The sequence below is a fragment of the Pelmatolapia mariae genome, linkage group LG23 (genome assembly GCF_036321145.2).
Source record: "Pelmatolapia mariae isolate MD_Pm_ZW linkage group LG23, Pm_UMD_F_2, whole genome shotgun sequence".
In the NCBI taxonomy this organism is placed as follows: Eukaryota; Metazoa; Chordata; class Actinopteri; order Cichliformes; family Cichlidae; genus Pelmatolapia; species Pelmatolapia mariae.
The window spans coordinates 42,090,452-42,113,718 of record NC_086246.1 but is presented as its reverse complement, the minus strand read 5'-3'; the positions used below and the strand labels follow the sequence as shown (position 1 = coordinate 42,113,718).

The 23,267-nt window shown below is 42.6% G+C and overlaps 1 protein-coding gene and 1 non-coding gene across 4 annotated transcripts in view; both read left to right on the top strand.

Moving 5' to 3' along the window:
• Positions 1 to 22,865, top strand: part of nhsa (Nance-Horan syndrome a (congenital cataracts and dental anomalies)) — a 66,991-nt gene extending 44,126 nt beyond the window's left edge. Inside the window, exons 1-9 of one of the 3 annotated variants that reach the window (XM_063466089.1) lie at positions 4,637 to 4,788; positions 9,029 to 9,181; positions 9,712 to 9,824; positions 11,655 to 11,717; positions 13,301 to 13,493; positions 15,966 to 16,097; positions 17,662 to 20,511; positions 21,280 to 21,403; positions 21,486 to 22,865. In XM_063466089.1, the coding sequence (XP_063322159.1) occupies positions 9,780 to 9,824; positions 11,655 to 11,717; positions 13,301 to 13,493; positions 15,966 to 16,097; positions 17,662 to 20,511; positions 21,280 to 21,403; positions 21,486 to 22,110 (4,032 nt within the window). In that variant the 5' untranslated portion in view covers positions 4,637 to 4,788; positions 9,029 to 9,181; positions 9,712 to 9,779 and the 3' untranslated portion in view covers positions 22,111 to 22,865. Of the gene's footprint in view, positions 1 to 4,636; positions 4,789 to 9,028; positions 9,182 to 9,711; positions 9,825 to 11,372; positions 11,418 to 11,654; positions 11,718 to 13,300; positions 13,494 to 15,965; positions 16,098 to 17,661; positions 20,512 to 21,279; positions 21,404 to 21,485 lie in introns of those variants that run through there. The other 2 variants (XM_063466087.1, XM_063466088.1) reach the window with 2 other exon arrangements.
• Positions 3,088 to 3,159, top strand: trnac-gca (transfer RNA cysteine (anticodon GCA)). The gene has a single exon. It is a non-coding gene; the product is annotated as a tRNA-Cys (tRNA).
• Positions 22,866 to 23,267: the final 402 nt, after the last annotated feature.

Sequence of the window (23,267 nt, the reverse complement as noted above, 5' to 3'; positions counted from 1 at the left end):
AGTGTTTAATGAGGTGATAAAGCAAGTGAAGCAAAGGGTCATTTTTCTATAGACTTTCATGTAATTTGAAGTTTTTGTTGCGCTCACCCCCTGCTGGACACTAAGTAGAATGCAATGGCTTTACTTTTCAAACCCAGAGGCTACGTCAAGGGCCTCGAACTCCAGGGCTCGAGGGCCGGTGTCCTGCAGGTTTTAGATCTCACCCTGGTCAACACACCTGAATCTAATGATTAGCTCATTACCAGGCCTCTGGAGAACTTCAAGACATGTTGAGGAGGTAATTTAGCCATTTAAATTTGCAGTGTTGGATCAAGGACACATCTACAACCTGCAGGACACCGGCCCTCGAGCCCTGGAGTTCGAGACCCCTGTTCTCAAATCACAGCTGATGGGTTTCAGCGATTTCAGCATGAAACTGACTTTTCACGAATGTGGTTTTGCTCGCCTTGTTGCAATCACACTACAAAAACTTTACTTTGTGTTTGGTGAGAATGCACCAACACCAGGGAGTTGATCTGAAAACATTATATGCCATTGCGAGACCAGCAATGGCTAAAGTCGTTCATATATAACAATGTGTGATTTAGCCTACATCCATTGAACAGTAGGATTGACAGGAGGTCAACTCACACCCGGTGGGCTGTTGGGTTTGCTATACACTGGCAAAAACACCATAAAGAGAGTAAAGCATTAAAGTTGCAGACTGTAAAACCAAAGTAATGAGCTAAAAGTTGCTAAAACTCCCCAAAAGTATAATTATTTGATCTGCTGTTGATATGAAAGCCCAGGTCACCCTTTCTATTTATTCATTTGTCTGGATTCAGTGTCACATAAATGTGCAGTGACGCTCTCACAAAACTGCCTGCTCATTACCGTGCTGTAAAACACGCCGCACACTCTCGTGAACATTACACAAGCTGGAAAAGTTTACAAAGGAAATGTTTCTGAGGACGTCAGACGTTTAACACATCCTCCTCCTTTCCCCACCAGGAAAGTCTCCCTCGAAAGAGGGAGATCTTTTTGTTGGCGTAACGCCTACCCTGCGATGTGCAGCGCTGTGGAGGGTTCAAAATGGAAAGTATTTCAAAGTCACCGCAGTCTGCCGCCAGACTTTGTAGTGGTAATTTAAAGCAGCTGAGGAAACAATCGCGCACCGCTCCTCTTCTACAACTCTGAGCCTTCGTCGATCTTCGGGAGGATTTCGGCTCAGCAGCAACAGAGTTTCAGATATTATTCCAAATAATTCTTAACCAGCATGGTTTAAGAACTGCGTGTGTGCGTTTAGGATATGGATAAACTTCAGAAACTTTATAGCTTTGCTGAGGATTGTATCGCAGGAGGGAAGCTTTGGGGTTGTGGTTTTGAAATTTCTTTCCTGTTGATGAATATATTTTTGGGCTTTCCAAGCTTGTATGGTCGTCGTGTGTTTATGCACTTCGCTCTGACATTTTCCTCGTTATTTGCCTTCAGTAGAACATTAGGTTTATCGTGAGGTCATGTGTTTTAACGTTTTACAATGGAAAACTGTGATATCTGATGGGATTCCCCCTCCCTTTCTTCATTTTCACCCTTCACTGTACCTCCTGGCACACAAGCAGACAGACAGTTTGGCGCTCCAGGCGCTGGTCCAAAATCTAAAGCAGCGTCTCCTGAAAGTACACGTGTGATTTCATTTCACCACCAGACGAGTTTTCGTGTGTGGGCTTGCAGCGCTGCCAACCCCTGCGTGCTGACCTCAAGTCAAGAAATACAAGCAGACTTTAGTGCGTTTTAATTCATCAGGTATAATTTCACACTCCTGCCGTGCTTTTCCCGCCGTGGTGATGTCATTAAAGAACAGATTAGGTAGATTGAAACGTCACTTTTATGGGACTATAAATAGAATCGTGATCCTGATGGGCGTATTCCTCGTTTCTCAGCCGGATAATTAGCTGACTCATATTGAGGGACAGTAAAGCACTTTAGGAAGTCAACCAGCAGTTTGATTACTGCTCAGCAGCTGTTTGGTGTGGTACCTGCAGGCACCTGAGAGCAGCATCGGGCTGCAAAAACGGCTCATTACCCCCCCTGTGGACCTCCTGGTTCCTAGCATCGCATTCCAAGCAGAGCCCACATCAAAGCTCCAGGTGAGCTGAGGGAGTGCCTGTTTGAATAGGTGTGGTAGGAAGAGAGACAGATGGGAACACCTTCAGTTACTTGTACTAGAATTAGTCTCAACTATGACCAGTCTGTGCAAGTCCAGTGTCAGAGTGGAAATGATCCCAAGGGCCAATTAAATGTTACACGCTAAATACACCAATTAAATTGGACAGTTACCACATTACCCTTGCTTTAAAAGCAAGTGACACCTTCTACAGCAGTGACAACAAAGACTATGAAACAGGTGGATAAGCAGGGGAATGAAAGCACAAAGGGCTCTTTTCTTATGGATATATTTGGTGTGGTGACTTCTAGAAAGGATGCTGGTTCAATCCCAGGGACTGAACCTAAACGCTCCCAAGGCAATTTAGAGTATGTGTACAAAGTGCTGTGTGTGGTTTAAATGAGGCTTGTATTGAAGAGTGCTCAGTTAAGCTGCAAAGTAAGTGCAACTTCATTTACAAGGTTCCCTCTGCTAATTTTTGCTATGTAACCACATACCCATTTCTTTTCTGGACAGTTGTGACTGTTCCGATTTTTTATGACTGATTAAACATGATAGATTTCCTCAAAATGCTTTTATGTCTTTGGAGTTCAATATTAAAGTGGACCTATTATGCTTTTTAAAGTTTTCTGTCATATATAAACTGTCCCAGTGTTGGATGCTCATATTAAACTCAGCCAAACCTCCAGATAATGAAGTCGTAGTATGTATTCCCTGTGAGCCTCATTATTTGGACCTTTGGCAAAGAGAAAGTAAGTAAAAGCATAATAGCTTTCTCTTAAAAAAAAAAAAAAGAGTGCTTCAGAGATGCAATCATGGTGCAGTTATGGGAAATATAGGATCCAGGGTCTGTGGGGAGTCACCAGTACCGTGAGGCTGTTATATTGTGCAGGGCATTTGGCAAGGCTTGGGTCACATTTACAGTGAGAACATAGCCCTGGTGTGGGGGTATAGCTCAATGGTAGAGCATTTGACTGCAGATCAAGAGGTCTCTGGTTCAAATCCAGATGCCCCCTCTCTTGCAAATATGTGAAGCTATTGGACCAATTAAACAGTATTGAGTGTTCACCTTTATCTTTTGTTATTCAGCATAAAAATGCCTCCATCATTAGAGCATGAGGCTTCACTGGGTGGCTTCGTTGTTACACTGATACAAATCATATATTTAAGCCTTTGCTGTTCCCATATCTCAACCCAAACCGAGCTCCTGTGGGAGTGTCCACCACCATCATCAAAACACCAAATGATGGAGGATCATTTAGAAGGACAACTCTATTTTTTTCATTCTTGAACTCTAAAGTAGCTTCACCCGATTCACACTTCAAAACTAAACCTTATGCATCTTAAATATTTTATCCCCAACCTGAAAAAACAGTTTTAGCTCGCCACAGTATAAGCCAGCTTTCTTCTGATTGGCTGGCTCTCACAAGCAATTAGGGATATACCGTTGCTATGACGTTAGATCTGTTATGCAGTTGGGAGCATGTCTACAAATGATGTTAGGTTGCTCTAAATGTTTGTTTCAGATAGTCTTTTTTTACTGTTGGACCCATGTGATGTCAGAGAGGGAATATCTTTATATGGTCATTTCAGCAAACAGCGCCGGTGCTTCACTGTGAAGTTTAAAGGGCTGTATTTCAGACAGAAGATGAACTGAAGGGCTGAACCAGGGCCCAGTATGAGATAAATATGGATGGATTATAATATGGATTAATTACAACTGTGAATTATGCAAAGATTAAATACAATTATAATAATAGAAAGCAAAATTTTACATAGTCCCCAAATATGTAACTGAAAATGAGTCTGCTGTAATACCCATTGTCAAAAAGTAATGGACTGCCAGTTTAATCTATTATTAAAACACGTCTTTTTTTGCTTTGTTTATGATTATATAGATGCAAAATATTTCACAGGTGTTTTTAAAATTTCTCTAGTATTTTTAGGCTCTTTTTTATTCTAACTGGTTATTTAATTTCTTATATAGACCTTTAGTGTACTGGCTTCTACATTTTACTTAATATGCAAAAGGTCCCTGGTTTGATCCAAAGAGGAGGCACCGATCCCTTTATGTTTGCATCAGGAAGGGCAAGCAGTGTGAAAAACCTGCAAAAGCAAACATGTGGAGTTGCCTGCGTTGGCTACTTCTTGTGAATAAGAGCAGCCAGAAGTAGCTGGCTCTTTAATTGGTTAATATTATGCTATATTTCTGCCATTAATCCTCCTGTTCATCACTCTTATAATCAGCATTTCAACATTTCAGCAACTCTTAAGCTTCCCTCAGCTAGCCTGTTGGTTTCTTATTGAATGCCAACAATCTTGTGCCCCACCTGATGCAGCTGGTCAGCGGCGGCGGCAGCGACATCACCATCAGCTGGGTGGATTTGGGCTCAGAGCGGATTACTGGGGAGAGGGGTATTATTGTTTTTTTTTTCCTACTGGCACTGGGACTCGACTCTTTGTGCTTTCCTAATCAGACCTCAGTGGAGACTTTCTCCAGCAGCTGACTGGACACTCAGCGGGAGAGCAGCGTTGTTTTCTTTAATAATCGCAGATGTTACATTGGAGCATTTTCATTTTTGATTACAGAAAAAATATGAAAGGATAAGTCTCCCAGCAGTTTGGTCTGTTTACTTTTTCTTGAGGTGAGTGGCATGCATCTAGTTTAGATGCTTTGCATTTTCTTTCACTAACAAATTTGATTAGAAAGTATTGTGCTTGAGTAGTTCAAAGTATCTAAATTATTTATTTAAAGAATGAACTGCAATATTTAACACAAAAGTTCAGGACATGCACTGTCCCGTACATCCTTCGGCATTCCTCCGTACCCTCCGCGATCCTTCATTGTAGGTTAAGTGGTCAGTGTTGTTTCAGCGGTTTGGATTAACACTCCTCTCCTCCTATAGCACACCATAAACAGATTAGTGGTCTCCAAGTCAGGGCACGGCTGGGCCATCTGTACCCTGCACTGGGTGGGGACATGGGGGTGGAGTGTGAGCAGATGTTCCAGAGGGGCTGTAGGTCAGTAGAGCCGAGGGACCGTCAGTCACAAAGGACGCGGAGTTCCTGTTCAGGTGACGGATTTAAAGTGAGTTTAAACCACCGTGCATTGCCATGCCTCTGGGATGCTGCCTCGCCCTCACACCCCAAGGTACTGTATAATTTACTGAGGCTTTAATTGAGCTGCATGCACCTCCCACTTCGCTCCTGCTCTGCATGTCAACCACAGCGGTTTCACACTTTGTCACAAGATGTAAGACGCGATGATGAAGAGTTTGTTTTTCACGGTTAGTTTGAACCGTGTTAAAAACCCAAATGCTCCCCACCCACTACTCTTGCCCTGCAGCGTGAGTAACCCCAAAGAAAAAAAGGAATCAAAGATCCACTCACGTAAATTACACACAGCTGAAACAGCAATGTGCAAGCTCATCTGTCTGCCTGTTGCATGTACAGAAGTTCAGATTTAGAGTTTTTCTAAAGTTCTACGTGTGACCTAATGGCTGACATCTGCGGCTCTGTCCTCCCAGGCCGCTGGCAAATTGTAGGTGTGTGAGCGTAGGTGTGAGGCGGTTTTGACTTGGCTCCTGTCTGAGCCAAAATCGAGAAAATTACAAGGCAGAGGCAGTCTGGGGATGCATGCAGGCTTTCATTGCCCCTCTTCTCCTGGCCTGCAGGGCTGAGTGCAGTGGGGGATGATCCTGCAGCAAATGAAGAGGTGGAGATGAGATTGATAGGCAGTGTCACAGTGCACATAATAGAGTGTGATTTCACCTCGCCAGGAAAGTTAACAGAAAGATGCCACAAGCAACGACGCAAATATACAGAAATGCTCCTCAAAATCTTTTTTTTTCTCTTCTTCTTCTTCTCACCGGAGGCCATGTGGCTCATTTGGCTCAATATAGCCATGCTGCAAATCAATCAGCCTGATGTGAAACAAAGAGAAAGCTGCCAAGAGGTCAATGAGATGACTGCAGCTGATGTGTTTTCTTAGGCCTCACTGGGGGCAACAGCTGACCACTAAATTAGCACTAAAAGCTTTGCCCATATGGACTTCTGTGTCCATGAAAACCTCTCTTAAAGGCCTCTAATGAACTCGTGCTCTGGCGCACAAACACAGCCTCACTTAACCAAGATTTCAGCGAGCAAGGTCAAAGGAAGTACTGATGTGTTTTTTAGCTGGAGGACGATAAAAACGGGGAAGGTTGAATGGAGTCAGATGAAGAGAGCACAGTGTTTGTCCTAGTTGTGTCTGCTATTGTTGTCAAATGGGTTTTTAGTGTGTTGTGAGACACTGAGGGTGTCACAGCAAGGCCAACAGTTCACAGCTCAGTGGGGAAGCACTGAGTGGAGAGGCTGACAAACAGTGTCAGAGGGCTCCTCATTTCACCATAATTTACATGACAAACACATCATCTGCTCCACGTCTGAAATATTGTGGGCGTTTGCTCGGTTATATATTACTGCACCGATATTAAATCTGTGGCAAGTCCAATAAATAAATATAATAAATGCAGATATATCCATACAGGTCCTACAGGGTTTTTCCTGCATTAAAAAAAATTTTTGCAGCTAACAAAGGTGACTGTTTCATGTTTTATATTTTAAACCTGGCTGTTTATTTACAACACGCATGCAAAGTCATATATGGCAGCAGGTAGGAAACATCTGGCGGGCGTAAAACAATTTCATTGAGATTCGAGTGAAGCGGTGCCTCCACACCAGTGTAAATCTTTGCTGAGTTCACCTCCAGCTTCTCCAGCTGTGCAGGAGACGCAACACAGAGCGTGTTTTTAGTTCAGCGAGGTCACACAGCAGAGGGCTTTTAGATCACCCTGGAAAACGTCAGGTTGTGTCGGCGTAGCTGATAAACACGCCGTGTCTCCTGGGGATTTCGCAGTGTTTCTTAGAAAGGACCTGCCAGAGGATTCACAGCAGTGATAGTGATGTTAGAAAAGCACTTAGCATATGCAGCAGTTGGATACACAGGCTGAGGTTTAGTGCCGGGCTGCTGCGCTGGGTCTTCCTGACCTTTAGTAGCTCCAGTCAGGAGTTGGACTGTGTCCTTTTCTGTGTGAATGAGGCTAAAGTTAACTTCTGGCTGCAACACAAAGCAAACTGCGAGCCAGAGCTGCCTCTCATCAGACACAGAGGTCAGACAGAGTGCGATTCGGCAAAGCTGCCCGGTCAAGGACAGGCCCAGAAATGTCAGGCAGGTAAGAGAAGACTGACAGATCTGTCTTTGTGTGCTATCAAAGCAAAAGCTCAGCAGTTAATCCTCAGGATTTTACTTGGATTTCGCTACAGATGTCTGAGATACTATCTCACGCCAGTGCGTTCAATGAAGGAGTCTTATTTCATGCAGCCAAACTATGCTGTTATTTTAATCTACTCATGCTGGTTTCTCTTTGACATCTTGTTCTTGTATGAATCACTCCTGTGCATACGTCAAGCAGTCAACATCCAAATAAGTCCCAGCACAAAGACCAGATTTCATCCTTTTGAACTCAAACTTTCCCCATTCATGCAGCCCCTCCATGCATTATGTGTAATTTGAAGCGGTGCAGTAACTCGAGGAGGTGTAAGGGGGAGCAGTGAGGTTATTCCATGTATTGGTCAGTGTTTAGAGGATGAAAGTCACACTAGCAGGTTGCATTAATACCTATTGTTTGGCTGCAGGTGATAGCATTGCCTTAGTAAACAGGCTATTGTGCTGCTAACATTGGATGTGATTATCTGGATTTTTAGTCTCAGGCTTTAAGCTGACTCTGTTGTTCTCCCAACTAATAAAAAACCCTTTAGTGTTCATATGTAGAAGGAGATAACATTCAAAGCCACCACAAAGCAAAGCTCATCAGTTGCATTTGTTTCAGAAAATGTGGACGTCACACATTTTAACCACAAAAATGCCTGCGTGAACCTCCAGTACAAGTCGTGATGAAAGCTGCCTTTCCATGATGCAGCCATCATGTCTCAATAAGGGTTACAAGAAGCTTGAAGAAATAATAGACTGATAGTAGCCATTGTCCTTTAAAGGAAATTCATGAACGATAAAAATCTGACTGTTAAAGTTATCAGATAACAGGTTGGATTAACTAGTGAAATATCAGCTAATTATGACAAAAAGCTGGTCTCTATAAAGTGGCAGAATAAATTAATGACCCACCAGCAAATTCATTAGTATTACCTGCTTGTTAACACAAGTATCTAATCACCCAATCACGTGCCACCAAATGAATGCATTCAGGTATGTAAACATTGTCAAGACAGCCTGCTGAAATTCAAACAGAGCATCAGAATGGGGAAGGAAGGTGACTTTGAAGTGTCGCTTAAATCCTCCGCAAACAATTTGGTTAGTTCTCTGGGTGACAATGGCTTCCTAATGGCCAGACTGCTTCAAGCTGAAGGCAATAGTAACTCAAATAACCAGTTGTTAAAAACAAGCAAAAGTTCACACCTGGTGCCTCTACGGTCAGTTAGGAACTTGAAACTGATGCTAAGATTTAAAGCGGCTCACCAAAACTTTACAACAGACGATTGGAAAAAAGTTGCTTCCCACAGAATAGCATGTCATGACACAAAGCCAAGTGATTACTCATAGAGGGTCGTCTGATTGTTGGAGCTTTCTCTCTATTAATGGAAGGCTCATTCAATTGAGATCTTTTTGTGACCATTTCTCCTCACTAAACTTCCAATGTAAAGCAACATGTTTCAAACTATTACCTAGTCACACAGGTGTGGCTTAATTTGTACTTCAGTTAGATGTTTTAGGATCATTTAGATGCCCTTGTGCCTTATAAATTATGACACAGGATTGTCAGTGACCACACTGTTGAATTTCACTAGAAAAGGTTTGTCATTTTTAACCTCTCTCTCGCTCCCTGACAGCGGTATCTAACCTGGATGTGGAGAGTAAGCTGACAGCACATTACCAAGCTCCCTGGCATCAGCAGAGGAACGTTTTCCATCCCTCTACACGGCCAGAATGTGTGGAAGAGCTCCACAGGCAAGCCAAAACCAGCCTGTGGGCCCTGCACCGAGGTGAGGCCCTTAGCAGCACTCAGCTCCTCAGATTGCAACACAGGAAGGAAAGCTGCTCTCTGTCATGCCTAGTTAATAAACTGCTTCACTTTTACCTTACGTGCCATTTAAAAACATTTCAGCTATAACCTGCATCCTTCCGGGCAGGACTGCAGCCTGTGTTTGGAGGCATCGTGCCCTCTAGTGGACATGTTGTGCAACTACAACGTCAATAACAAGCATGTTCAGAGGCCATTTTCACACAGACAGTCTATCTACAACTTAAAAAAACATAAATAGTCAAGCATCAAAGAAGTGCACTTATAAATTCATCAAAATCACTTTAGTCATGCACTCTTAAGCACAACACTATACAATAATTCCTGGGTAAATTCAATGCAGAAAAAATGGCTGACCAAGGAGTCATATCTAACCAGATTAATCTGACCCTGCAGGCCGGTCTGCATGTGACACCTCTCGACACTTATATTTTATTATATCAGTGGATAAATACAATCGGTCTTCAGTGTTTTACATCTTTTTTGCTGCAGATCACCAGAGGAGACGATCGGGCAGCAGGGAGCGGAGAGTTACCATCGCAATCTCGCCGGTGCCCCCAATGCCCATGTATCCCTCCCCTCAGAGGGGAACAAATTTAACAACGGTGAGACGATTGTCCTCGACTTTGATCCAAACTGCTTTAAAAGATCTTCTTGATTTCAGTATGAAAATCACCAAGTCCAGTGACACCATCACTGTAATTCATATTGATAGACACAGATGAATCCCTGTCAATAAGTGAAAAATAATCATCTTCTGATATTCAAATGTTGCTTCTATTGCATTTTAAAGGGAACCTAATCTGCTTTTATTTATTTTCTTACATATACCACACCAGTGGTCAGTGCTTTTACTACCCATGGCCATAGTTTCCAATAACGAGGTCAGTGCGTATACAAGTAATCGCTGTGAGCCAACAGCTCAGACAAACACTCAGTTTCAGACAGTTTTTTTTTCCCAATCTTGGCTCTTGGTGACATCAGTAAAAGCAGATATTCCTCATATGATCTCAGGTCAGTCTCCTCTCTTTCCCAGACTGTAAACTAATGAAATGTTGTCACTAGTTTACACCCCGATGTGTTTTAGTAATGACGCTGTTATTTATAATATTCTAATATGCATTTTTATATAAAAATTGTAGTTTTATTTTTAAATGTCAAGGTTGTCTTCAGTGCCAGTATATTATGGCACAGCTAAATGCTATAATAGCCTGTACCAGATCACAGAAAAGGATCAGATGGAAAATCCATTCTGGAAAAACTGTGAAACAAATCTGTCCGTACCAGCACTGATGCAGAGCTTTCTTTCTGAACCGAGACACGTCTCATTCAGGAGCGTCAAGCACAGATATGAATGGTTTGAGGGTTGTGATGACATTACAGCACACACTCGCTGAACAACCAGTGCTGTGACCATAACTGAGGCTCTGCTTGTGTAGTTAGCCTCCAACTGCATTCCCCGTCATAAATCATTTAGATGTCCCTTATATTTTCTCCTACTGTAATGGTTTAACTGTCCACTTATTGTGCTACAAAACACTAAGTTTCACTTACATCAGGGGTCTCGAACTCCAGGACTCGAGGGCCGGTGTCCTGCAGGTTTTAGATCCCATCCTGGGTCAACACACCTGAATCAAATGTCATGTCAACATGTCATGTCAAAGACATGTTGAGGAGGTCATTTAGCCATTTAAATCTGCTGTGTTGGATCAAGGACACATTTAAAACCTACAGAAGGAAAAAGGCAAAAAACTAAACAGCAACTAAAAACCAAACAAAAAAACACATGGAAACCAGCAACTTATGGCCTCACAGGATACCGTTGCCACCGCCATCACTGACACAGACTTTATGGCCTCTAAAACGGGACGGTTATCTCTCAATACCTTGATGCTAAAAGACATCTTGTGCACAATGAAGAGCAGAAAGCAGCATCTGAAAAAATTACCATCATGTGACACCTGTCCAAGCCTTCTGTCCGAGAAGGGGAGCCAATCAGAAGAAAGTTGGCTTGATGAAGGGAGGGGAAGGGAGTTAAAACAGTATAAGACAATCAGGATTTTCAAGAATCTTTTTAAAAATGTAGTTGGAAATGTGCATAATGATTCCCCTTTAAATAATATTTGTATGGTTTTTATTTCCTTTGATGAAAGGAGCCAGAGAGGCATTTTAGAGATGCAACGACACAGTTAGCACAGGTAAAGAGGACTGTGTTTGTAACGTGTGTGCTGCTTCATTCATTTTTTATTCATTTTTTCATCACCATGATAACTGGTTCAGCATCAGTTCACCAGCCTGCCTTGACCCAAATATTTCAGTGCTCATATTCCTCCCTAATGTTGTCTCTTATGTTTGTGTGTTGAAGATCTCCATGTTCATTCCTGTCATGTGTTTTTGTCCTTTTTTGTTTGTTTGTTTTTCACCCTGTAATTCAGTTCGAATCCACCCGCTCCTCCTCCCCTACCGAATGTTGCCACTTCTCTCCCTGGAGCAGAAAGGTATTGGTCCCTTCCCTCCCGAGTGCTACTCCTAACACCTTATTTCACCTGTCCGCCCTGACTGACCTCTTCTTATCTCTTTTTAAATGCATGCCCTCTCTCTTTCTGGCAGTAGTAGCCATCCTGCTCCACCCGGTTGAGAGGGTGGGGTGATACTGAAGGCGAGCACCTCTTTAAAGTTTCACCCACATATCACATGTTTACATACTGTTGTTGTTGTTGTTGTTTGAGTTCATATGAAGGGCTTGGAGTATGTGAGGAATGTGTATGTGGGCCACAATCACAGCCACCCGGGTTTCTCTAATGATAGGGTCGGCTTCTCGAAACTTGCGCCTGTGATTACCCATGATCCCTCTGTGCTGTGGTTTCCCCACTGCACAGCTGACAGCCTCGTGTTTCTCTCTTGATTCTCTTTTCTTTTTTTAAACAAGTATCGTGCTTGATGCCCGTCGTGAGACAGGAATGAGCTTCAAACTCTGCCGCTCCTTTTTTATTTCCTCTCATCCCGTACGTGCCCGCTCTTCCTCCTTTTTCCCAAATCCCTCGTCTCTTTCTCTCAGCCCGCTCATCCCTCCTCTCAGGCACTCCTGAAACCGTTCTCAAAACAAATCAGCTGTAAATGGTCTTCCTTTGATTTTTTTTTTTCCCTCCTAGTTGCGAGAAGTTTCCAAGGAAACCGGCTTCTTTTGTGGTCGGGGTTTTGTCAGGGTCTCATTGGTCTGCTGGGAACAGGGAGCACAAAGGCTCGAGGGTTGCCTTTAAATGGGGGTGGGAGGTTGTCGGGTTGTGGAGGTGGGAACCAGTTGAAACTGAGAATCACTCCCAGTTTCACATGTGTCTCTGTGTTGGAATCTCAAGGTAAGAAATTCATTTAGCATGTAGATATAAAGACAAGTGGCTCTGCAGAGTCTGAGGAGGCCCATGATTGAGGAATGCTGCTGTGAAGTATTTCCTCTCAGAGATTTCTGGACACTTGTTATGATGCAGGAGACCCTCGGAAAAATTTTGGAATGTTGGAGCATGAGCTAAGAATTGAAGTTATAGTTTGTCATATCCTGTGAGTGAAGGAGGCATCGTTTTATTTATTTGTAAAGTATTTGTCAAGACGTGTTCTGTAGTGTGTGTGTGTGTCAAACTTTTTATTAGCCTGAGGCTCGGACACAGTCGGGTTTCTGAACCTTATTTTTTGCATGACGTAGAGATTCTTTGAATGCTTCTTGTGCTTTCCATTCTCCCTTTTTTCCGAAGCATGCTGTTCATTTCCATGACTTAATGGTTTCTTTGCACTCCAACATTAAACTCAGCAGCTGGAAGGGCATGTGTATTGATTTACCTCTGTTCTGCCTGCAAAGAAGGGAGCACTGACTGCTGCAGATTATTAATAAGACACTAATCTCTACATCTACTCTTCAGTTCTTTCCCAGATAAACACTTCGACAATACCAGTCTAATCCCTGACTTTAATCAGCACATTCCCCTTTCTGAAGCTGAGTTTGGTCACTTTCTAACTCCGCCAAACCATATTTCATGTAATGCTGGCCTAACCTTAACAATCTAACCATGCAAATATCCATCTGTTGCAGGCTGCGCCCTCTGACCCCGACTCTGACGGGGTGGCTCTAGGTCACCGGTCTAAGTTTCCCATCCCTAACATCCCCTCCACCCTGGACAAGCAGACTAACTGGTCTAAAGCTCTGCCGCTGCCCACTCCAGAAGAGAGAATGAAAAGCAATTCCCAAGTCATCACCTCATGTGTCATCCCCATTAATGTGACCGGTAAATTGAAATCACTGAATCTGATTGTTGTGACTGAACTAAGGTGTGGTGTGCAGTTGTCAGCAGTTGTAGCCACCTTTCTGTTTTTTGGGGGGTTTTTTTCCTGCATATAAACTTTTTTCCTTTAGTGTTAAATAGGAATATTGATACCACTCAGACAACAAAGCAACAACCAGCTTATATTAAGTTTAGAATAAAGACTGGAAACAAGGAGCCAGCTTGCTTGACTTTGGAAGGTGAAAAAGCAAAGACGCACAGCGTAGAGGCAGCTCTAAAACATTGTAATTACAGCTCATATAATGTATTTTCAAATCTTTACAAAACCTGAAGTGTTTAAAAATCATTTTGTGATTTTCGGCATGCTATAAATGAAATTTAAGGCACCAATCTTGCCATAAAAGTGTAAATTTACATTTTTCCTTTGCTCAAAATTAAAAAAAAAAGTGATATAAAGATTTCATTAGAAATAGAAAGAGTTGCTGGTAGTTGGATTTATATACATTTTAGCAAAGTCAAGCTTATTGTTTAATCTTTGTTTTCAGTCATGCTAAAATAAGCAAATCACCCCCTTTTTCAGGCTAATTAGCTATTATAGCAGTAGTTCTACATGCTGACCTTCCTATGTACCCATATTCATTATAGGTCATGGGGCTGGTTGATTTGTACATAGTGCTAAGCTAGCTCTTTCCCTCTGTTTCTTCTGATTGCTAGAGCTGGCAAGCTAAGCTATCACTTTCCCATAGCTATATTTTTAGAGTAGCGACACAACTTGCTAACACTCAGTAAAAAAAAGAAGGTATTTTAATATTTTTTTTACTTCTACCATAAGTTAGTGATTTACTAATTACTAATTAGCTAATCTAGTTAAAAGTTAGCAAAACTATTAACCTGACTGAAAGTAATGGAGCTGAAAAGCAGTAGTAAATAATGTAAACGTATGGGTAGCTGTTATATTTTTAGATAACATTGTTATAAATTAGCACCAAAAAAAAGATTAATTGTTCAGCATAATTTATAAAAATGGGTAAATTCTAATAAATTACAAGTAGTAAGTCCTAACAGTCAAATTGTTAGCAAATAGCTATAATAATTTTTAGCTAAATGGATTAACAGCTGAAAATATTAGATAATGCTATTCAAAAAAACAAACAAAAAGATATTAGTTTAATATGTTGGCCATTTTTTTTAAAGTTGGTGAGCAGTTAAACCTAAAGTTTTTATTTAAAAGGTGTTATCTACATGTATATGAAAACAGTAGTAAATAGTAACAAAGTACAGAATTGCTAGCTAACACTACAAACAAAAATAGAAACTAAACTGTTGAAACAGACTAGCATGTTAACATTAGTAACAAACACTTGTGAATTATTTACTCCAGGTATTCCTAGATGGTAAAGTATAAGCTAAATTAATGGATTAACAGTTAAAACTGTTAACTAATGCTACTAACAACATTGTAAGCTAGGTTAATGGATAAACAGGACAGTATTTTGCTAAAAAAAACAAAAACAAACTGTGATTAAACATTTGAAAATTATTTACTAAAAGTATATTAAACTGTTAAAAAAAACTAAAAACATAAATTGAAAACTAAAAGGGAGATAAAGTTAACTATATGTGCTCATTTGAACGTGAAAGGTGTGGTGAATGTTTTTGTATCTGTCTGATAAGAATTTTGGGACAACGTCAAATGAACAATGTTTGGTTTTGGCTCTTCCTCATGATACTAAAATTTTTGTTCACAGTCTAATTTGCTTGAAACAATGAAGTACCTGGAAGATATAAGGAAGTGTTGCAGTTCAATCGCTACTAAACAAGCCACAATTAATGTTGCTCCAGTCACTCTCAATGTGCAAGTCATGCTTTGTGCCCAGTTAACTTTGTTTCTCATCCTTTGACGCTTTGTGCCTGCTGTTGCAAAGAGGCGAGATGCAGTGACATGAATGCTGATTAGTTCTGTCCAGATTGTTGAAAAGGGCAGCCTGACGTTATTTACTCTCGCTCATTTTCACTCAAAAGGAGAGCTGTACAACAACACCGGCCGAGTCAGAGACAGTGGAGGGTAAAAAATGCACATTGTAAGCAAAGCACAGCAATCGCTATGGAGCTGAAAGCTCTGACCTGCAATCACATGACAGTAAATCATATAGAGAGGGAAAGCAGAACCCTGCACATCAGGAGTTCTCTTATGTGTACAAAACCCATCATCAGTACCATTTGTTTTCTGTCCTTTCCCGAAGTTTCTTACAATTACTGCTTTGTCATTACATTAAGCAGTAAATAACTTACTACTTTGAGTTCTGTCAGATCTCTTTGCTCCACTCCTCACTGCTATTTTTGTGGAACACCTAAATTTGGTACGGCCGAGCGTTACCTTAAATGTTTCTTTATGTGACAGCGTGAGAGTTAAAGAAGGAATCTCAGCAGTCGCCACCAAACAAAGATTCCTCAGATGTGCTGTCTCCATTGCAGGGGTTGGCTTTGACAGAGATGCTAGTGTGCGTTGCTCGCTCGTTCACTCGCAGTCTTTGCTTCAGAGGAGACGGAAGCTGAGGAGACGGAGGACTGTTGCCGGCGTTCCGAGACAGGTGCAGCGAGACTTAGGTATGTTCCTTAAACTGACACATGCGATACATAAAAACTTGATTCAGTTTAGTTTTTCCTCTATTGTTTTATGTAGTTACTAGAACTAATTAAGTGTATAGTGAGTGCACAAGCGCATATGTTACAATTATAAGGTATTTTTGAAGGGCATTTAAAGAAAACCTCCATCCTAAAACCAAATTCACATTGGCCAGTACTGCTTTCTGAACTAAATGAATAGTTAAATAGTATCTTTTTTTTTTTTAACTCAAATAATTACTAAAATACTATCTGATTTTCTCTCTGGACTACTTTGACTATTGTTTGAATTATCCTGAAATAAATCCAAACTGCTCCTAAATTACTGTGCATAGTTGTGGTAGGCTTGTCACATGCTTGCTTTGCTTGACCTAGTGGACCTTGTTAGCATTTTTTTTCACAACCTTTTCATATTTGTGGGGTTTAAATGTTTCTCATGTTTGCTGAATGCTGTTTAATTCCACCACACAATTGGCCTAGTATCTGGTATTAAGTAGGATGGGGTTTTTTTTGTTGTTGTTTTTTTGCATTTACTTGTGGCTGGCAAACAACTTCCCCCAACTTAAAAAATACCAGAAGCTTATAATAAGAGGGAAAATGTTTATTTTAAGACAAGATTTTTTAGACAACACGATACCTACCTACTACACATTTATTCATCACTGTTGTTTTGGACTGAGTTAGTACCCAATTCAGACTTGTAGATGTATGTATTCTCTTGAATACAGTGGTTCTCCAAAAAATACATTTAAAGAACTTCATATGGGTACTGTTTTCTTTCTACCAAACTACAGCTACCAAATGTAACTGTGTATTAAGAATTGTGCATCTATCAGTGTTGCAAACTGTATTTAGTGGTTAACTATCCCTATAATATTTTCATTGGACCATCAACAGCAGAGATGATGGAAAATAAGATGGGAAGATGCAATGTGCCGGGTGGAACTCCCCCACCCCACTCGTACTGCTCATTTCCAGCTCCATATTAGTTTTCTTGGACCACGCTTAGAGTAGCTTTGCATGATTCGCAGTTCAAAATAATGCTTGTTTATGTTTTTCTGGGCCTTAATGCAGGCCGTTCTGTCCAAAACAAGCTGTACAGGTCCTCCCACTGTATGGCTGAAATGATCATATTAGGCATATCCCTTCTCAGTGATATCATCACGAACCAAGAATAGAAAAACTGCCTGAAACAGAGTATTTCAAGCATGTTTGACTCACAAGGATTACTTCTACATATATACTTGATGTTCTTATTTGAAACTTTGGCCATGTTTGATTTGAGCATCCACAATTGTAGCAGTTTATATATGACAGAACATAAAGACAAGCATTACAACAGACACAAATCCCTTGGAGTTTCTCTCAGGAAGGCCAAAAGTGTAAAGATCTGCCAAATCAAACGTGCAGCCACCTCCTGTGGTGACACTTTGTGACAAGTGGAGCACCTAAAGTATTTTTTTTATAACAGGTTACCTTTAAATACATGAAGAAAGACATTTGAATTTCTTATTCTTGTATTTTGTGTGCGTCTTGCTTCTCACAGATTCTGATGACTCTCCTGGCTCCAGAGAGCGGACAGTGATAGTTCACGCCAGTGCAGATATCACCCCTTCCAGCCAGGAGTTTGCCAGCCATCTCAACACCAGAGACTCCGGTTGTCAGACAGAAGACTTTTTGATCTCAGGAGCACCATCTCGAAGGAGGATCAGGCTCCAGAGAGGCCCAGGAGTCTCCCTCTCCCTCTCACATTCTGCAGGAAACATCTCCTCCCTCCCTGAGACCTCGGACACCATGTTCAGTGCCTCCATTGGAGCACACCTGCGTTCTCGGAGTCTGCCCCGAGACACCAGCCGGATGTTGGACAACGGACATAACGACAGCGACGATGAGGAGGACCTTTCCCCCTTCGACACTGAGGGGTTTCTGACTGGATCCAGGAAGTTGACTCTGAAGGATGAAGAGGAGAGTACTGATGACCAGGCCATGTCTGAACACCAGCTAGGAAGCCTTAAGTACAAGCAGCTGTCACAGAGTCCGGAGCGCAGCTGGATGGAACGGACCAGATCTCACCTGCCTAGAAAAGCTGACATGGGCAGCTGTGAGATCTCATCTAGCTCGGACACCTTCAGTAGCCCTATGCACTCCGTCTCTGCTGCAGCAGTGCTGGGAGGCCAGATAGACCATAAGGAGGACCACCAGTCCTCCAGTGGGAACTGGAGCGGGAGCAGTTCCACATGCCCCTCCCAGACATCAGAAACAATCCCTCCTGCCGCATCTCCACCTCTGACCGGCTCCTCCCACTGTGACTCCGAGCTCTCTTTAAACGCTGCCACTCACACTAATGATGACCAGACAGGCTTCTTGCTGGACCACTATCAGGGCCTCAGGACCCAAAGAGCAGGCTCCTTCTCCTCCACAGCTATGGACATATTAGAAGAAGTAGGTGTCAGCACTCCCATCGAGGGGGAGTGGAGTTACCCCAATCCAGAGCCTCCGGGGTCACAGGGCTTCAGCCCCGAGCCAAGCAGAGAGGCTGAGAGCAGTCTGGGCTGCCCCAGTTTCACCAGTATGGCTACCTGTGAGAGCAGCTTCTCCGACAAACCACCGTCAGAGAAAGCAGACACCGTCTCACACTACTCTGTGGACAATGAAGGTTACTACACCTCCATGCACTTTGACTGCGGCCTGAAAGGTAGCCGAAGCTTCACTTATAATAACTATGCACCCTCAGGCACTGACTGTGGCCTGTCAGATTCAAGTGGTCACATGACACTGGGAAGACGCTGCCTCTCCTTAAAAAAACCAAAGGTGAAGCCATCGCCACCTAAGAGGAGCTCCTCCTTAAGGAAAATATGCAGTGAGGGGAACATCCCTATTAAGAAAGAACCAAAGATTACATGTGGGCAGCAACTTCCTCTGTCTGCAAAGGAGAGGAAACTGCAGCTGGCTTTGTCTGGCTCTCTGGCTCACACTGAAAACTCCTCACTGGTCAGAGAAACCCGGGTAGGCTGGGGGGTTGAGGGCTCAGCTGATCTACCCGACTTAGTCTCCACAGATACACATTCATTTAAGGATGAGGGGGTTTTGCAGTCAGACTATGCAGATCTGTGGCTCCTGAATGATTTGAAATCCACCGATCCTTACCGATCGTTGTCAAACTCCAGCACAGCTACGGGTACGACGGTTATTGAATGCATCAAGTCACAGGATAGCTCAGAGTCGCAGACGTCCCAGTCTGGCTCCAGAGCTACCACCCCTTCACTTCCATCAGTCGAGGGAGATTTCAAGCTCACATCCCCAGAGAAGCTGGCAGGCCTGGCAAGCCCATCCAGTGGCTACTCCAGTCAATCAGAAACACCCACCTCCTCATTTCCCTCTACCTTTTTCCCTGGGCCACTGTCTCCATCAAGTGGTAAAAGGAAGCCCAAAGTCCCAGAGAGGAAGTCCTCTCTCTCATCACTGTCACTTCAGTCACTGTCCTCCAGGGATGGCGCAACCTCAAAGAGGGATCTGGAGCTGCCAATTATCCCTCCCTCTCATCTCGACTTAAGTGCCCTTCAAAGCGTCAACAACAAGGCGACAGCTTACAAGACCCAGATGCAAATCCTTCACCAAAACAAACAAAAACCAGCAGTGTCAGCCAAGCCTATAGTACCTCACAACCCAGAGGTATTCAACGCCCATTGCCTGTCCATTACACCCACGGTGCTGAACTCAGTACACCTCCGATCGATCAGTAAGGAGCAGCACGAAAATCACACAGCTTCCAAATTCCAATATCCCACTGTGAACTCACCTAGCAAACTTTCCACTAGTAAATCTTTAGAGCTTAAGAGTCCCGTGCTGTACAACTCACACCACCATCATTTTCACCCATCCTCAAAGGAGTCAGGTGTGTTTACCTCAAATGAAGAGCTTACAAGTGGAAGGTCAGCATGTGAGACTGAGACGAGGAACGAGCCGGAGCAAGAGGCTCCTGCAAAGTGTATGACAACAGTCAGGCTCCAGTCCAACTCATGTTTGGACCAGAAAGGTCCAGAAGTCCCCGAACAAACCACAAGTCAAGAAAGAGAGACCTGTAGAGAGCTGCCAGAAACACCTGCCTGCCTCGGAGACTTCAGCTCACAGTCTGAGACTTTACAGCAACAGCACTCTGAAGAAGAAGAAGAGGCGTATCCTCCTCCTCCTCCTCCTGTCCTACACAGTTCCCCCAATAGACCCAGCAGTCTGGATAAAGTGCCTGCTACTGACAGTCAGTCGGAGACGCTGCAAAGCAGTCCAATCAGCAATGAAGACAGCAAAGAAATGGATTCATTGGGCGAGTCATCCGAATGTATCTCACAGGACAGCAAGGAGGAGTCCATGCCAGACATGGAGGACTATTTTAGTAAAGGTAATGACTTAATGTCCTTGCGATCCCCTCCTCAACCCCAGTTTGTACTCAATGCAACTCTCTGCTCTGCACCTTTTTCTCCTGCTTTTTGCCTCTGTAATGTCTGTTGCAGTCATTAGCGCTGCCACAGCAATAAGGTCTGTCATCTCTGTGTGGAGTTTGCATGTTTTCTGTGTGCCTGTCTGGACTTCCTCCTGTGACACAAAGCTGTGTGTGTGTTTGGGTAACTGGTGATTCTGGATTACCTGTAGGTTTGGATGTGAGACTGTGTGGTTATCTGCCTCTCTCTGCTCCTGTGAGGGACTGGCAACCTGCTCAGGGTGAAATGATGTACCCTTCATTTTGCTCTGTGACTGCTGGGGTAGACTGCAGCCCCTCTGAGACTGTAAGCTGGATAAACATTTAATAAAATGGGTGGATGGAGGTCAATTCTGCCTGTTTTTGTCCCTAAGTTCTTCCAATCGTGGGAACATTCTCTGAAATAGGATTTATGGCTCAAAAAATTGCTGACCCCTGTAAAGGGGTGGAGGAAAGTTACAGGATGGAGGCGCAAGATAAATTTTAAGGGTGCGGAAACAATCTTTTTTTATGTATGTAAACTGAATCTCCTGTAATTTTACTTATACGAAAGCTGCTGAAACTTGATATATCTAATAATTGAATGAGCTTTTTGAACAAAACAAATTATGAAAAAATGCTAAATGGTTGGTTAGTGTGGAATATACAGGATGCAGTATATTCATATGTGTGAAATGTTCCTGTTAACAGACTCCACTCTCAGTGACAGCACTGTGTCCTCAGTGCATGATGAGTCAAGGCCAGAGGATGACACCGTGTTTCTGTCCCCCACTAAATCTCGCACCACTGAGGATTTATTCGCTATGATACACAGGTTAGTATCTTAGATAAATAGGATTTTGTTTGTGTATACTCAAAATTTACAGAAATTCTTTAATCAATGTGGTCTTCTTTAGGTCTAAAAGGAAAGTGTTGGGGAGAAAAGACTCCGCCGAGTTGGGTGTGAGGAACCGCCTTGGTGGCGCTTCAGGGAACACACCACCTAACAGCACTGCAAGCTCCCCTATCTCTGTGGCATCACCCTCCTCTGCCGTGACCCCACCTGGCCTGCACAGAGTCCCCGTTCCAATCTACAGGAACGCAAAAAAGTCCAGCACCTCCAACGAGGAGTTCAAACTACTGCTGCTTAAAAAAGGAAGCCGCTCTGACACTAGTTACCGCATGTCAGCTACAGAGATCCTCAAGAGTCCCATCACCCCTAAATCACTTGGAGACACTCTAATGGAGTCACCCAGACACCCCGATGACAACATGTTCCCTCAGCAGCAGCCCCAATCAGGACAGGACCACCTTTCCAGCCCCTACTTGAAAACCAACGCAGAGGGCTTTTCACCGAAATCCTTCCATACATCTGCAGCCTCAAGGCAGGGACGCTCCAGGATCCCACCACCTGCCAACAGCAGCCGCTACAGCATGCGCAGCAGGCTGTACTCAACGCCCATGCAGGCCATCTCTGAGGGTGAGACGGAGAACTCGGATGGGAGCCCTCATGACGACCGCTCATCGCAGGGCTCCACATAAAAAAAAAGCAATAATTAAGTAATTTTATTAGTTTACAGCAAACAGACAAACAAAAAAGATGGACCAGAATGAGGAGAGAAGGAGAGGAAATTAGACAAACATGAACATTTTTTAAAGAAAATCATAAATTTAGTAATTAATAGTGTTTTATACAGACTGCATTTCTAAGAAAACATCTTTATGAAATGAACAGTTGGCTCTAGAAACTTGATTGTTTTGCGTCTGCATTATATGGAAAAATATGATTTACAAACCGGAAAATCTTCTCAGTTCTAAATTTAAAGGGGGACCTATTTTTCTTTTCCTGATTTTCTATCATATATGTATGGAAGCCCGTTTCCGCACAAGAAAAAAAAAATCCATAACTCGAGTTATCTTTCTCGAAATTTCGACTTATTAACTCGAAATTTTGAGAAAAGTAACTCCAAATTTAGAGTTAGCTCTGCCAATCAGTAATCTACGTGAATGACGTCATTTTCTTGTTACCCGGAAGGATATGGCGCAGAGGAATGCGGACTCAAAACCGGATCGCAACAAATTGCCGCTTTGAAGAGTACGTTTGCTGATAGTAACGCCATGTGATTCAGCTAATAACAAAAGGATTTCATCATTTGTGAAGCCACGCTGAAAATACTCAGCAATTTGTGCATTCATGACTGGCTGTAATACTGGTAGCTTAGCTGTAGCATTTGTAGCTGAGGGCTTCAGCTTCCGGGTAACAAGGAAATGACATAATTCACGTACATTACTGATTGGCAGCGCTAACTCGAAATTTCAAGTTACTTTTCTTAAAATTTTGAGTTACTTTTTGAGAAAGATAACTCAAAATTTGGAGTTATGAATTTTTTTTTTTTTTTTTTTTTTGTGGCGGAAACGGGCTTCCATATATATATGTGATGCTCGTAGCAACACATGGCCAGAGCTCAAGGTATAATAATGAGGTCAGTGCATGTAAAAGTAATCTTTTTTGACCTAAAACTCTGTCAGAATTAATGGAGATCCCCAGTATGGTCAGAGGGGGTACCATCCCATATAAAATAAATAAGCATTATTATGAACTGTGAATCACTCTAAGCTACTCTAGAGTCCACAAATAAAAGTATGGAGCTGGAAATGAGTTTAATAGCTGTTCTGTTAGTTTAAGGCACATTTCCCAA